The sequence below is a fragment of the Aquarana catesbeiana genome, linkage group LG09, assembly GCF_042186555.1.
Source record: "Aquarana catesbeiana isolate 2022-GZ linkage group LG09, ASM4218655v1, whole genome shotgun sequence".
NCBI classification, from domain to species: domain Eukaryota; kingdom Metazoa; phylum Chordata; class Amphibia; order Anura; family Ranidae; genus Aquarana; species Aquarana catesbeiana.
In genome coordinates this window covers 168,911,144-168,927,201 of record NC_133332.1, presented here as the reverse complement: position 1 = coordinate 168,927,201, position 16,058 = coordinate 168,911,144, and the positions used below count along the sequence as shown (strand labels likewise).

Below are 16,058 nucleotides of genomic sequence, written 5' to 3'. Positions count from 1 at the left end.
TATAACATTTTTTTTTTTTTTAAATAATAAAAACGTTGACTTCAATATCATTTTAAGCTATGTAGGTGCCATGTGAAAACAGCCATAACAGTTCTCCTACCTGTGTATATAAATGTCTGCATGCTTCTCTCATTTCAGTAAAATAATTCTTCTCACATGATGACAATTCTCCTTTTACAGACTAGATTTCATTATCCACTTTGTATGCAGTCCACCAATGAGGTGTCAGCAGAGAGAGAAGTGAAGAGAATCTCAAAATTGCCCTTAACCTCCCTGACGGTATTCCCGAGTGTGGCTCGGGGTTAAATTTCAGTCCCATTAGCGGTAACCCCGAGCCACACTTGGGATTACATTGCAGGATCCTGGTGCGGCGTTACTTACCTTGTCCCCGGGATCCTGCGATGTCCCCCGCTGTGTCTGCGGGCTCTGTCTCCTCCGAAGCCTCTCCGTGTCAGGCTCCGTGCCAGTCGCGATGCACGGGGGCGGAGCCTGGTGGCAAATGCAAAAAAATTTACAAACCATAACACATACAGTACATTGTAATCTTACAGATTACAGTACTGTATGAAATCATTTCACATCCCTTTTGTCCCCAATGCTTTGGCCCATGCCCTGCATGCAATTTTATATGATATATACTGTTCTGTTATTATTATTTTTTTTTTAATTATTTATATTTATTATATTATAATTTATGTTTTTGTGTTTCAAACTTCATCATACCCGGGATATTTACTAGACTCTTGTTTGGACAGATTTAAGTGTGTTATTGTTAAGAATTACAGGCCTACAATATAAAACGCCAAATTTCCATGCAAAATAATTGTACCGCTTTCAGCACCTAAAATCCGAAATAATCATACCGCCAGGGAGGTTAACTGTCCCTATTTTGGTTGGAAGTATCTAGGTGTATAGAAAGGCCAGTCAGGAATAATAGAGAAAGCCAACACAATTTGTAAGTAGTGTGCTTTAGCCCTCTTTTTTATACTTTTGCATTAGCCACTGGCCTAGGAATTCCTTACAACAAATAAGGTGAGCGTCACCAATTGATCTTGCTTACATTATATATGCTTTGAGGTTCCATGAAATCCGTGTTAATGCAACTTAACTATGGAGTATACTCCTTCTACATACCCTTGGTTTTAAGATGTACCAGTTGGGCTTTGTGTTACTCCAATCCCAGCTGGTGAGGTCAATCTCCAGTTCTCCAAGGAAGCTGTTCCTGCCAAGCGGGTCATTGTGCCACACAGACAGATTCAATTTCTGGATCAGTAAAACCATTTTTTCAATTTTGTACTAGAATATAAATGCAAGCATTAATGAGTCTGTTAATAGGAATGAAAGAATATACCATATATTTCTGTGATAAAAGGTGATTTAATATCCAAGTACATCATTTTGGAATTCATAAAAGACAGAATTGTGGCAGTCTGACTAATGCTCCCATTAATGAATGCAGTGAATGAACATGCTACAATACACACTGATAGAGCTTGTACCCGTACTTAGGGTGCAACAGGTTTCATGTTCCAGCTCCTTCCCCCTCTCCCCTTCCCATGTGACAGCAAGCAGGGGATCCTCCCCCCACAGCCACTAACATTTAAAATCAGTGCGGCTCTGTGGGGCTAAACCCATGCAACTGTGTCATTCATTCACAGGGATGTGTAAATGAGTAAACCACACGACCTGTTTGCCACCATAGCAGACGGACTTGTAGTTCTCAATGGACTACAAACATGCCGATCAGTGTGCGTGCAGTCCATTCACTCCTCAAACTTTCTAACACAAAGCCCATACAGATGTACTGGCAGAAAGCTGGAGGGGTGAGTGTGCAGGAGCCTGACATTGCACCCACTATCCAACGCTTTGTAGGCTCCTGTAGGAATAAATAGTGAATGCACATTTTTTTACCTGCAAAAATATGTGCATTTGTTATTTTTTCCTAAAGGTGAACTTAGCCTTTAAACATGTTTTATAGCTACAGCTGGATAGTGTTTTCCATGGTCCCCTTTTTACATGTACATTGCAGGCAGCTAAACACAATTAAAAAAATGCATAATTTCAAAAAGTATTAATCTATGTGTGCTTTTATTTTTTGGAATGAATGAACAGTTTGGAATAAAAAGTGCTAATCACATCTCTACAGTATGCAGGGCCGGTTCTACCAGTAGGCAAGCTAGGCAGCCGCCTAGGGCACCTGGCCGCTGGTGTTCCTACCTTCTGGCTCTGCAGCATATGACTAACTCCCCCGCAGGCAGCCGCTCCATCCGTCCATAATGTCAGAGGCGCAGCGGCGACGGATGACTGTGTCCCGATGCCAGAATGTAAGCAAACAACATCCCCTGCAAGCCTCTATGATCAGTGACCTGCTGTCAGTGGTGTATCCATGTGTGCAGCGGGAGGGGGCACTGTGACCCACACTGTACACATGGAGGATCCCCTGGCTGACAGTCGGGGATGATTGGTGCGGCGGGAGGAACAGCTGCAAGCACTGATCTCCCTGTATGGCATTTCAGCTGACAGACGCTCCTCCTCTCCCTCCCACGGCTGTCAGCTGAAATGCCTTACAGGGAGATCAGTGCTTGCAGCTGTTCCTCCCGCCGCACCAATCATCCCTGACTGTCCTCCATCTCTGGCCCGTGTCCTCCTTCTCTGGCCCCTCTCCGTGTCCTCCTCCTCCGGCCCCCGTGTCCTCCTTCTCTGACCCCCTCCATGTCCTCTTCCTCCCCCCCCCCCCCCCCTCTTCCCCCTAGAGCTGGCTTCCCTCCTCTCCTCTCCTGCTGGCTGCTAGGGAGATCTGTCAGGATGGAGAGCGGAGGAAGGGGCTGGTAAATATGTAATTTTCCAGCCATTCCTTTTCAGAATTGAGGTTTCACCTAGGGTGTCAAAAATCCTTGCACCAGCCCTGACAGTATGTAGCAGATAACTAGCCTTTAAACACACTGCGGTTCATTTAACCGTCAATTCCATCCTTACCCAACTAGGTAACCAGCAGACCTGCAGAAAAGTAACAAGCAACATTCCAGGTCACAATAAAAATATAACATTTCAATTGTTTTGACATTTACTTCTGGAAACAATATTCACTAGTTACTGCTCTGTGAGAGACTGGAGCAAAACAGCAGCATAACTAGAAGTCTCTCCTTCCTAGCAGCTGTCTAAGATCTCCTGAAGCAGGGGCAAGGCAGCTGTCATGCCTTGTGATGTGTTTGCTTAAAGGCTAGAATGCATGGAGGACATTTAAAAGGGAAGCTGTTTAGACAACAGTAGCATGAAAGTCTAAACCCCACAAGGAACAACAATAAAGAAGTTTACTAAAGTTAACAGGGATATGTAGCTATACCAGTGTTGCCAACCTACCAGATTGAAATTTACTGACACAACCACATTTTTGCTGCCATTTCCAAAAGTTACAAAATTACAGTTTTAAATACAAACTTCATTATTTAGGCTACAAACAAGTATAATATGTAATTAACAAGGTGATTTAAGGTAGATATTATGGCAAAAAACATATTTCTTATTTTTTTTTCGATATAGTATGTTGCTCAGGGTAAGGAGGGCAAGAAATTAGAATGGGCAGACACACACACACACACACGAGATTGACTTTCACAGCAACACTGACAGCAGTGTACAGCAGCACAGATGATGAGGACACCTCACTGACACGACATGTCCCCTCCTGAGTCTTAGTGAGGGTCTTTATCCACACTAGGTGGTCTCTACCATCCACTCCAGTCCAAAGAGCACTAACAGTCCCACTCCCGGCTTGCCTTGCTCCCATCCCACAGACCAGCACACGAGGCTCTAGGCTGCTCCGCTCAACTCCCTCACACAATGACATCACACGACACACTCAGGCATCGTCTCCACCAGACCCGCCCCCCACCGGCGCCCGATGGTCTCGGACATATTTTTTTACTGGCAGTCTTTTCCTGTCACTGGCAGTGCCATTTTTTTTTTTTTTTATATTGGCTGCCAGTAAAAATACTGGCGGTTGGCAACACTGAACTATACTCCCTCCTGCACAAAAACAAAAGCATTATATACAATGTGTAGGCCTACCCTTAATAGTTCATTGTAAATTGGGTTGGTGGTCTTCCTTTTCACTGAGGTTTTCCTCTTTCCCATTCTTGCTTTGTCTGGAAGAAGGTAGGTCTTGACATAGCTATAAAATATTTATTGCATTGCAATTAGCATAAAATTATTGCCATTAAGAAAAATCATTTGTATTTAAAAAAAAAAAAAAAAAGAGAAAAAAAAGGACAAAGAGGCACAAAAGGAAAGGAGCGCTAGAAAGAAGAGAGAGAGTTGCACTTAACATGAAAAATGCATTAAATTCTGTGAAAAAGAGTAAGGTGGTGTTTTACTTTTCTGCACACCACATCCCCTGGTTGACAAGGGATGTTAGTTGGCAGAATCCAAAGCCACTATTGGACTGCATTACAGCTTTGGAATCTGCCTACTGCCATCAATTCAGTGTGACCTGCATGGTTGGTTGCTAGGATGCGGGCAGCCTTAATCCTAGCAACCACTGAAAGGATTGTAAAACATATTAATAAAGTAATCAGCACACAACAGTGCAATTATGCAATGCAATTATTTTAGTTAATATAAACTGCTAAGTACCTTTTATCATCAGCAGTATGAGGAGTCTTCATTCTACTCTGATTGTCCTATGAGGCTGCAGGACCGTGGACCCTCTGGACAGTGCTGATTGGCCCTTTGCTGATCGCATGTTCTCAAGAAAAAAAAAAAAAAAACTCTGGCAATACACACCAACCCCCCCCCCCCCCAGGCTCTGTACTATCCACAGATAGATTGGGGACTGTGGAAGAAGGGGAGGATTAGAGAAGACAGGATCAAACAGCCTTTTTACAAAATGCAGAGGCTTAACCCCTTAGGTTCCACAGTGAGTATAAGGCTTCACATACACTGTTGCTGGTAAACGGACGTTTAGGAGCAGTTGGGCATTTTTTTCAGCTGCCCCTGAACTCTCTTCTATATTAAAGCGGATCTCCACCCGTTTTTAAAACAATAGATGAAGAGCATTACCGCAATGTTCTAATGACAAAACGGCACTTTTTTTTTTCTACTGTACCTTTGTTGCTGTTAGTATCTTTGTGTCTTCCAGGAAGCCCAGCCTGCGGTTATGGGCGTGTTTACTGTGGCTAAATCGTCACTTCCTATTAGCCGCACTGGCTCCTGGGAGCTTGTGTCATTGTTCCCAGGAGTCAGTGCGGCGGCCTGACATGAGTTATCTCGAGATCACGCCATCACAACGGGCGGGACTTCCTACGACGCCACTCGTGATGGCAACTGGAGCTGTTGACGGCGCTCCGATGTCAGTCTACTGCGCATGCGCGAGATCGGAAATAGCACGGGCGGTGCATGCTGGTCGATCAGCAGCACCGTATCCCAGAAGAGGATGCCTGTGGGCTTCACATGCCCACAGGCAAGATGACAACCATCTCTAGCAGAATTTATAACTTTCTTTATTAGGAGAAAACGGGCAGCACTGATCCTCAAAAACGGAACAAGTGAGTTCTATATTCATAGATCCTAATCTTTGTCATTTTTGCCAAAAAAAAGAAAAATATCCGAGATAGTGGAACCCCGCTTTAACTTATCAGTACATATACACAGGGTCGTTTATAGTCGTTTCTAGGCAGTTAAGTTTAGAAGCATTTTTTGGAAAGCAAAAAAAAAAAATGCGTTCAAGACGGATGTTCAGAGGAATTTGAAATGCCAAATGCCTGTAACAGCTTGTAAATGCATTTAGCTGCATTTCGTTTACAGGCGTGCTTAATGGAGATACATTTTTGACTATATGAAAAAAAAAAAAGCCTCTAAATGCAAACGCAGCTAAACTCAGCATGTAAACATGGAAAAATGGACGTTTTTAAATGTTGGTTACGATCTGTCGAGAAAATCATTCAGGTGAGGGTTTAAAACGTCTCGTGTACATTAAGCCTAACAAGCATGCTTTGCTTGTTCTGTCCCCTTCCACCTCTTCTCCTTTACTAATAGTTACTGAGAGCATCAACACATGTAAGAACCAACGTTAGGCAGAAGGGGATAGAACAGTATTTGCAGTTTTGAGCACATCTTTTTTGGGGTGTACCGGGGATCCAGAGAAAACATTAAGAAGTACTTGCAGCTACCCGGAGGAGCCTGCTTCTCATACCCGAGGCTATAGGATTTTGCTCCTGCCTCTGTTAAGGTGGAGAGCATCATTCTTAAGGTAATACAAATGTCAGTCTAAAAAGGGTACAAGTATGATGTCCCTTTTGTGAAGATAGTGATACTATATGTAACAGCATTTTATTTATACTGCATTTCTTCATATTTTAGATGTAGTGGTCCTAAAAAATAGATGTAGTTGTATGTTCCCTTTAGATATCATTGCAAAAGTCTCTATTCATAGCCTTTTGTAATTAACACAGTGCTGCCACAGTTTAGCAGCTCTGGTGCTATTTATTATATCCAAGTACCACTTGGACTTTCCATGTACGTGCTAATTGCAGAAGAGAAGCGTTAGAACAGCTCAATCTCACAATCCCAAGTTAAAGGGAAGGGTGGAATAAGTTCACCATTTGCATCTTTACTCTCACTGTGAATGCCACTTTTGTAGGAAGGTGTATATTAAAGTTTTTAAGAGGAAAAAAAAAAAATAATATACACACATACACCGTGCCTTAAAAAAGTATTCATACCCCTTCAAATTTTCCACATTGTCATGTTACAACCTAAAAGGTTGCACATAATTGTGAAGTGGAAGGAAAGTGGTTTTCAACATTTTTTTACAAATAAATATGTGAAAAGTGTGGCGTGCATTTGTATTCAGTCAATACTTTGTAGAACCAAAACGAGTTCACACTGCTCCAGGCATGCAATTCCATAAACCATCTACCCCACTCTGGAGGTATACAGGTGCTGGCTCTGCAGACGTGATTAGCACCACCTTTTGCTGCAATTACAGCTGCAAGTCTTTTTGGGTATGTCTCTACCAGCTTTGCACATCTAAAGGGAGTGATATTTTTGCCCATTCTTCTTTGCAAAATAGCTCAAGCTCTGTCAGATTGAACGGCGAGCGTCTGTGAACAGCTATTTTCAAGTCTTGCCACAGATTCTCAATTGGATTTAGGTCTGGACTTTGACTGGGCCATTCTAACACAAGAATATGCTTTGATCTAAACCATTCCATTGTAGTTTTGGATGTATGTTTAGGGTCGTTGTCCTGCTGGAAGGTGAACCTCTGCCCCAGTCTCAAGTCTTTTGCAGACTCCAACAGGTTTTCTTCTAAGATTGCCCTGTATTTGGCTCCATCCATCTTCCCATCAACTCTAACCAGCTTCCCTGTCCCTGCTGAAGAAAAGCATCCCACAACATGATGCTGCTACCACCATGTTTCACAATGGTGTATTCAGGGTGATGTGCAGTTGTTAGTTTTCCGCCACACATAGCGCTTTGCTTTTAGGCCAAAAATCTCAATTTTGGTCTCATCTGAGCATGACACCTTTTTCCACATGTTTGCTGCGTCCCCCACATGGCTTCTCGCAAACTGCAAACAGAGCTTCTTATGGCTTTCTTTCAACAATGGCTTTCTTCTTGCCATTCTTCTATAAAAAACAGATTTGTGGAGTGCACGACTAATAGTTGTCCTGTGGACAGATTCTCCCACCTGAGCTGTGGATCTCTGCAGCTCCTCCAGAGTTACCATGGGCCTCTTGGCTGCTTCTCTGATTAATGCTCTCCTTGCCCCGGCCTGTCAGTTTAGGTGGATGGCCATGTCTTGGTAGGTTTGCAGTTCTGCCATACACTTTCCATTTTTGGATGATGGATTGAACAGTGCTCAGTGAGATGTTCAAAGCTTGGGATATTTTTTTAATAACCTAACCCTGCTTTAAACTTCTCCACAGATTTATCCCTGACTGGTCTGGTGTGTTCCTTGGCCTTCACATAAGGTTTGTACACTAAGATTCTCTAACAAACCTCTGAGGGCTTCACAGAACAGCTGTATTTATACTGAGATTAAATTGCACACAGGCACACTCTATCTACTTATTAGGTGACTTCTGAAGGCAATTGGTTCCACTAGATTTTTGTTTAGGGGTAACAGAGTAAAGGGGGCTGAATACAAATGCACGTCACACTTTTCACATATTTGTAAAAAATGTTGAAAAGCATTTATAATTTTCATTCCACTTCACAATTATGTGCCACTTTGTGTTGGTCTATCACATAAAATCCTAAAGTTCAAGGGGTATGAATACTTTTTCAAGGCACTGTGTATGTGTAAATATTATATTTATATATATATATATATATATATATATATATATATATATATATATATATATATATATATATATATACACACATATACATATATATATACACACTACCGTTCAAAAGTTTGGGGTCACCCAAACAATTGTGTGTTTTCCATGAAAAGTCACACTTATTCACCACCATACGTTGTGAAATGAATAGAAAATAGAGTCAAGACATTGACAAGGTTAGAAATAATGATTTGTATTTGAAATAACATTGTTTTTACATCAAACTTTGCTTTCATCAAAGAATCCTCCTTTTGCAGCAATTACAGCATTGCACACCTTTGGCATCCGTCCACAACACTTTTTTCCAGTCTTCCTCTGTCCAATGTCTGTGTTCTTTTGCCCATCTTAATCTTTTTCTTTTATTGGCCAGTCTCAGATATGGCTTTTTCTTTGCCACTCTGCCCTGAAGCCCAAAATCCCGCAGCCGCCTCTTCACTGTAGATGTTGACACTGGTGTTTTGCGGGTACTATTTAATGAAGATGCCAGTTGGGGACCTGTGAGGCGTCGGTTTCTCAAACTAGAGACTCTAATGTGCTTATCTTCTTGCTTAGTTGTGCAACGCGGCCTCCCACTTCTTTTTCTACTCTGGTTAGAGCCTGTTTGTGCTGTCCTCTGAAGGGAGTAGTACACACCGTTGTAGGAAATCTTCAATTTCTTTGCAATTTCTCGCATGGAATAGCCTTCATTTCTAAGAACAAGAATAGACTGTCGAGTTTCAGATGAAAGTTCTCTTTTTCTGGCCATTTTGAGCGTTTAATTGACCCCACAAATGTGATGCTCCAGAAACTCAATCTGCTCACAGGAAGGTCAGTTTTGTAGCTTCTGGAAGGAGCTAGACTGTTTTTAGATGTGTGAACATGATTGCACAAGGGTTTGCTAATCATCAATTAGCCTTCTGAGCCAATGAGCAAACACATTGTACCATTAGAACACTGGAGTGATAGTTGCTGGAAATGGGCCTCTATACACCTATGTAGATATTGCACCAAAAACTAGACATTTGCAGTTAGAATAGTCATTTACCACATTAGCAATGTATAGAGTATATTTGTTTAAAGTTAGGACTAGTTTAAAGTTAGCTTCATTTAAAAGTACAGTGCTTTTCCTTCAAAAATAAGGACATTTCAATGTGACCCCAAACTTTTGAACGGTAGTATATATATATATATATATATATATATATATATATATATATATATATATATATATATATATATATATATAAAATGAAATCATATAACAAAATAGCAGTAGTGTTCCATAGACTGTTTTGGGTTTTGTGGCTAACGCCCTTCCTCAGAGTAGTACACATCTAACATTGAGTCTCTACAACATGATGCATATATAATCAGTCAAGTATCTGGAATCAATCACATGCAAGAGAAACAATTAAATAACATATATACAACAAAAATGAAGGCATGATAAAAGCAATGATTTAGTAGGTGTGATCAGTCTCCTCCATCCAAATGGGATGCACTATAAAAAAGCACCTGCAATTAAAATCTACTGTATATACAATCGGTCCATACACCATAAATTACGGTATATATAAACATCAAAAAATCTATTAAAGAAAATTATATCACTCAGAATCAGAATTCAATCCATGAGGATGTAATATATTTAAACAATTTATCCAATATACCTCACATTTTCTCAAAGCTAACTCTCTGTTGCCCCCTCGTCTATTTCTGGATATTCCATCTATTACCATTAATTTTTATTGCGAAATTGAATGTCCCTTCTCTACAAAAGGTCTTGCTTAAGGTAACTTGGTAAGTTTATTTAATAGAGTATTTGTGTCTACCAATCCTATCATTAACTTTTTGTGTAGTCTCTCCTATATATAATGAACCACAAGGACATTTTATAATGTATACTACAAAAGATAATTGACATGCATAGTGGTCCTGAAAGTTGATATTATATCCGATGGGGATGAGAAAAAGTTTTACCTTTTATCATGCTATTGCAGTGCATACAATTAAGACATGGATAAGAACCAAAATTACGAGGACCTAAAAATGTAGCTAGAGGAGTTGGAGCCCGATAATGATCATATTTCACTAATTTGTCATATATGGTGCGTCCTTTGCAATAGGAGGGTAGAGGTGGACAGTTAAATTCTTGTACAGATGGATAACCTAAAGGAAAAAAAACCACGCTGAAAAAATCGTTGAATGCACCAATAGAAAATCAGCAGCAGGCAGTGCGATAACACAGAAAGTCCAAAATATAATAAAAAAGCTACGCCAAAAATAAAAATATGTCCAAAAAATTATGAACATCCAATAGAAACACTTAAAATCTTGCAAACACCATAGTGTCCACACATAGACAAGTTGAAGGGCCCAACCACCGTAGCTGTAGATTAGGCTTACCAGACAGCAAGCATTAAAGGCGGATGGCTTACAACCCAGCCGGGGCCTCTAATTCTGACAAATGATCACGATAGGGATGATGATTTGGATGGTTGAAATCCCTCACTTACTCCGGCTACGGTATCCATTCCCTCAGTATGTAACCCAAAAGAGAAGAGAACTGGCCATAGTGTAATATATCCAAAATAACTTTAATAAAACGTGGTAATGCACTTACAGTTAAGAAGTATTGGTATCGCATGTGTAAAAAGCCGGCCGGGATAAACAAACACAAAACGGAGCCCGTCCTCCTCTCCAGATCGCGTGGTAGCGTCACTACGTGCCTCTCCAGACGCGTTTCGTCATCAACGAACGTTCTCAATGGGGACCATTATTTTGGATATATTACACTATAGCCAGTTCTCTTCTCTTTTGGGTTACACACTGAGGGAATGGATACTGTAGCCGGAGTAAGTGAGGGATTTCAACCATCCAAACCATCATCCCTATCGTGATCATTTGCCAGGATTAGAGGCCCCGGCTGGGTTGTAATCCATCCGCCTTTAATGCTTGCTGTCTGGTAAGCCTAATCTACAGCTACAGTGGTCGGGCACTTCACCTTGTCTATGTGTGCACACTATGGTGTTTGCAAGATTTTAAGTGTTTCTATTGGATGTTCATAATTTTTTGGACATATTTTTAGCGCAGCTTTTTTATTATATACAGATGGATAACCGCTAGCTAGGATGGACCAGTGTTTTTTGATTACATTAAACACCCGATTAGAGAAGGGGGCTGTAACGAGCCCCTTGCTCGCTCGGTTCCACTCTCCCGACACTCCTCTGCAGCTATTGGATCAGATTGCAACGTCTGATGGTTCGGTCATCCAATGCTCAGGGATTAGAACTTCAGCTATGTGCCGTTCTAACCCAGTTGTGATAGCTCAGAACAAACACCAGGCAGGCTGTATGCAAGTTCAACCAGGAATCTATCTTTATTGACAAAATACAGGCTTTTATACACTCAAAGTGGAGGTGCAGACCTCCTGCTCATATTACTCTAACAATACAGCTGTAACCTAATTAACCTAATTAACATGAGCTAATTAACTAATCCCTTTAGACAGCCTAGATGACTCAGACATGACCGTTAGGCCAAACTGGCCGTCTTGTAGTTCAGAAAATCCAATCAACATTATCACAATCAACATAGACTCTTCTTCACACAATAGCAGAGTTAATTAACACAAATAACAATGGGGTTCTAATGACTCTTAGATCTCATAGTAGACTTATTTACAATACACATTTTAGCAGACAATAGACAGACAGGTGTTGGAATTTACATCAGCATCTCCTAACAGTATCTGTCCCAGCATTATGAATCAGCCACTATTCCAATATGGCAAATCCAGGGTCCCCAGACATACAGCTCACAAAGAGCACCGTTCCCCCACATGCAAGGGCCCCCGATCGATCGGCAAGAGGCTAGCATACAGTCCTCTCCAAAAGTCTCTTTCCCGGCTAGGTCTGTCACATTTCTCCCCTTTTGGCAGGAGACTAACACAGGAGGAGACCCCAGACGGGTTGACTCCGAAGTTAGTCAGTAGTTCCAGTCCTCTAATGCCTGTACCCAAACAGTACCCCAAACAAATTGTTCCAAACAAAGTATTACTCACCCAGCCAACCTCTGCCTCTCTCAGAGAACATATCTGCCACTGGAGAGAGGCCTGGACTCGCCCTTCTCCCTGGAGTCCTTTCTGCCGCTGGAGAGAAGACAGGGTGTCTGGGCTCACTCCGTCATGCTGTTGTGGATCTGGGCCGACTGCCCAGCATCCCTGGGGTATACAGGTGGAGACTGAAGTCCCATCCACCTTCGTAGGACATCCATCCTCTGTTAGTTGAGGGCAGAGTCCAGCAGTACTCGGCCCTGTTGCCAGCCCTTCTGCTGGAAACCCCACACCATCTGCTCCGGCTAACTGTTGGGGAGGGATGACGAACACCTCCTCTCCCTTCTCCCCCTCCCCTGTATTCTGATCTGCTGCTGGGACGTGACCACCTCCTTCTCACCCTGAGCCTCTGGAACCTCCGCAGGAGTAGGGCAGAGATCTTGGACCCTCTGTCCGGTTGCCAGCGCTTCAGCTGGGGAAGTTCCTTGTGACTTCACAGATACTTCTGTTGGTGCTGGGCAGAGCATAGTGAAGTTTGGCACTAATAACAGCTCTTCTTCTGCTGGAGGCTCACCAGGTTGTTCTTCCTCAGCAGAAAAGTCTATCAAATCCCCTGTCTCTGCAACTGGTGTCTGGGGATAAAGGTTCACCATCTCCTCTCCGTGGGAACCCAGAAGATGCTATCAGTGCTGGGCAGAGGTTAGCAGAGCTCTGCCCTGTTGTCAGCACTTCAGGTTTGGGGACGGCAATCTTCAGATTTTCCACTGCCGATTCTCTGGCATTCTGCTGGACAGGCACATTCTTCCATCCAAGATCATCCAATGCAGAAACAGGTTCATCAAGGTCAGTCAGCACTTGCTGCATCCGCCATAAGACCTCCGCCTCCATAGCTGCGGGTGCAGGTTGGCATAGTACACCGTTACTCTGCCACATTGTCAACTCTTCAGCCAGGATTTCAGAGTTGTCAACTGGTATTTCCTGATAGTCCCAGGCAAAGGGAGCACCACCCTGCTGCTGAGCAGAGTCTAACACCTGTTTGTAGGTGATCTCCAACTCCCATTCCTGAACGGCCAGAAATTCCAAATCTTCCAGTGCCCAGTGCACTTCTGAGACATTCAGTCTCCGCTCTCTGGGCTCCATTATTTTCTCCAAACGTCACTCCCGATCACTTCCAAAGTCAGGGTCCCTGGACAGCCTCCAGTATAACAATCCCAGGCCATCGTAGTCAAAGCCTTCCGTGGGGCTGTCATCCGCTGTCCATGGGCACACTTGGGCTACATACCACTGGAGGGCTCTGTAGCTCTCGTCCAACCGCATTTCTGCCCGGATCAGCCTGCTTAACTCGGCTGTCCACTCCTGGTTTGGCTGTTCCCCCAAAAAAACAGCATTCGCACTTCATATTGCGACCAGTACCTCACATGGATGGAGGGGAGAACTTTTCCCTGGTGTTGCTGCTCACGGGCTGGCGCTTCCTTCCAGAGCTCACAGCAGACAGAATCAAACCATCCTAGCAAGACCTGCTCTGATACTGGTCCTCTGTGCTGTATCTCCTCTCACAACCTCCTTCTGAATTCCTCATCCATGGTGGCTGGTATTTCTCCTCTCCTGCTACCTTGGATCCAGGTGATGGTTTGGATGTGTTCACGGCAAGGAAGCACGATCCCACCATTCCCTCCACGGCTCTCAAGTAAGTCTTTCAGCGTGGCTCTCCTGCAGGCTGGTTTGGAGTGTCCCAGTAACTGGAGAGCAAATCCCATAGCTGCCAACCAATGTAACAAGCCCCTTGCTCGCTCGGTTCCACTCTCCCGACACTCCTCTGCAGCTATTGGATCAGATTGCAACGTCTGATGGTTCGGTCATCCAATGTTTAGGGATTAGAACTTCAGCTATGTGCCGTTCTAACCCAGTTGTGATAGCTCAGAACAAACACCAGGCAGGCTGTATGTAAGTTCAACCAGGAATCTATCTTTATTGACAAAATACAGGCTTTTATACACTAAAAGTGGAGGTGCAGACCTCCTGCTCATATTACTCTAACAATACAGCTGTAACCTAATTAACCTAATTAACATGAGCTAATTAACTAATCCCTTTAGACAGCCTAGATGACTCAGACATGACTGTTAGGCCAAACTGGCCGTCTTGTAGTTCAGAAAATCCAATCAACATTATCACAATCAACATAGACTCTTCTTCACACAATAGCAGAGTTAATTAACACAAATAACAATGGGGTTCTAATGACTCTTAGATCCCATAGTAGACTTATTTACAATACACATTTTAGCAGACAATAGACAGACAGGTGTTGGAATTTACATCAGCATCTTCTAACAGTATCTGTCCCAGCATTATGAATCAGCCACTATTCCAATATGGCAAATCCAGGGTCCCCAGACATACAGCTCACAAAGAGCACCGTTCCCCCACATGCAAGGGCCCCCGATCGATCGGCAAGAAGCTAGCATACAGTCCCCTCCAAAAGTCTCTTTCCCGGCTAGGTCTGTCACATTTAAATTGGGAGACAAACGGCAACCGATAGATATATATAAATATAGATAGAGGAGAGACTATCCAAAAAGTTAAAGTGGATGTAAACCCTCACATATACCCAGTAAAGTGACCAGCCTCAGATACACAGAGATGGAACAAATCTCCCTACATAAGTTTTACATGTATATCTCCTGTCTTCAGATTTATATACTGTTTAGAAAGTGCAGATGGTGTTAGAATTTTCACTTCCTCATTCAGCAGTAGAAGTGTAGTGTTGGATTACACTGGGAGACAGCTGATTGGAGGAAAGGCACACACCCCCTCCAGATGGGCAGAGACTTTCAAAGCTGTCCTGTGAGTAGAGCAGCTTTCTGCTAATCTATTTATAGCACCCACCCTGACACAAAATTCAGCCTGGTTTTATCATGTGTCGGAGAACTTGTCAGAAGTTATCAGGCTGATAACAGAAGAACGGAGCAGGAGAAAGCCACAGGACTTAGGCATTTGAAGAGAGATGAGAAAACACTGCATATATATGTGCCCAGCTCAAATTTCATGAATCGGGTTTACATCCACTTTAACCGTTTCAATACAGGGCATTTTCACCCCCTTCCTGCCCAGACCAATTTTTAGTTTTCAGCGCTGTCGCACTACGAATGACAATTGCGCAGTCATGCAACACTATACCCAAATTACATTTTTATGTTTTTTTTTCTCCACAGATAGAGCTTTCTTTTGGTGGTATTTGATCGCCCTCTGCGGTTTTTATTTTTTGCGCTATAAACAAAAGAAGAGCGACAATTTTGAAAAAAAACACAATATTTTTTACTTTTTGCTATAATAAATATCCCAATTAAAAAAAAACAATGGTTTCCCTCAGCTTAGGCCCATATGTATTCTACATATTTTTGGTAAAAAAAAAAAGGCAACAAACATATATTGATTGGTTTGTGCAAAAGTTATAGAGTCTTCAAAATATGGGATAATTTATGGAATTTTAATTTTTTTTTTGTTTTTATTACTAGTAATGGCGGCGATCTGCGATTTTTTTCGTGACTGACATTGCGGTGAACAGATCGGACACTTGACAAATTTTTGGGACCATTCACATTTATACAGCGATCAATGCTATAAAAAGCACTGATTACTGTGTAAATGTGACTGGCAGGGAAGGGGTTAACACT

General features: G+C 42.5%; 1 protein-coding gene across 3 annotated transcripts in view; it reads right to left on the bottom strand.

The window, feature by feature from the left end:
- Positions 1 to 16,058, bottom strand: part of LOC141108126 (synaptotagmin-like protein 2) — a 163,765-nt gene that overhangs the window by 36,628 nt on the left and 111,079 nt on the right. For all 3 annotated transcript variants that reach the window (XM_073599392.1, XM_073599394.1, XM_073599393.1), the window contains 2 exons: positions 4,069 to 4,171; positions 1,135 to 1,296 (listed from right to left, as the gene is read on the bottom strand). In XM_073599392.1, coding sequence (XP_073455493.1) covers positions 1,135 to 1,296; positions 4,069 to 4,171 — 265 coding nt within the window. The remainder of the gene's footprint in view (positions 1 to 1,134; positions 1,297 to 4,068; positions 4,172 to 16,058) is intronic.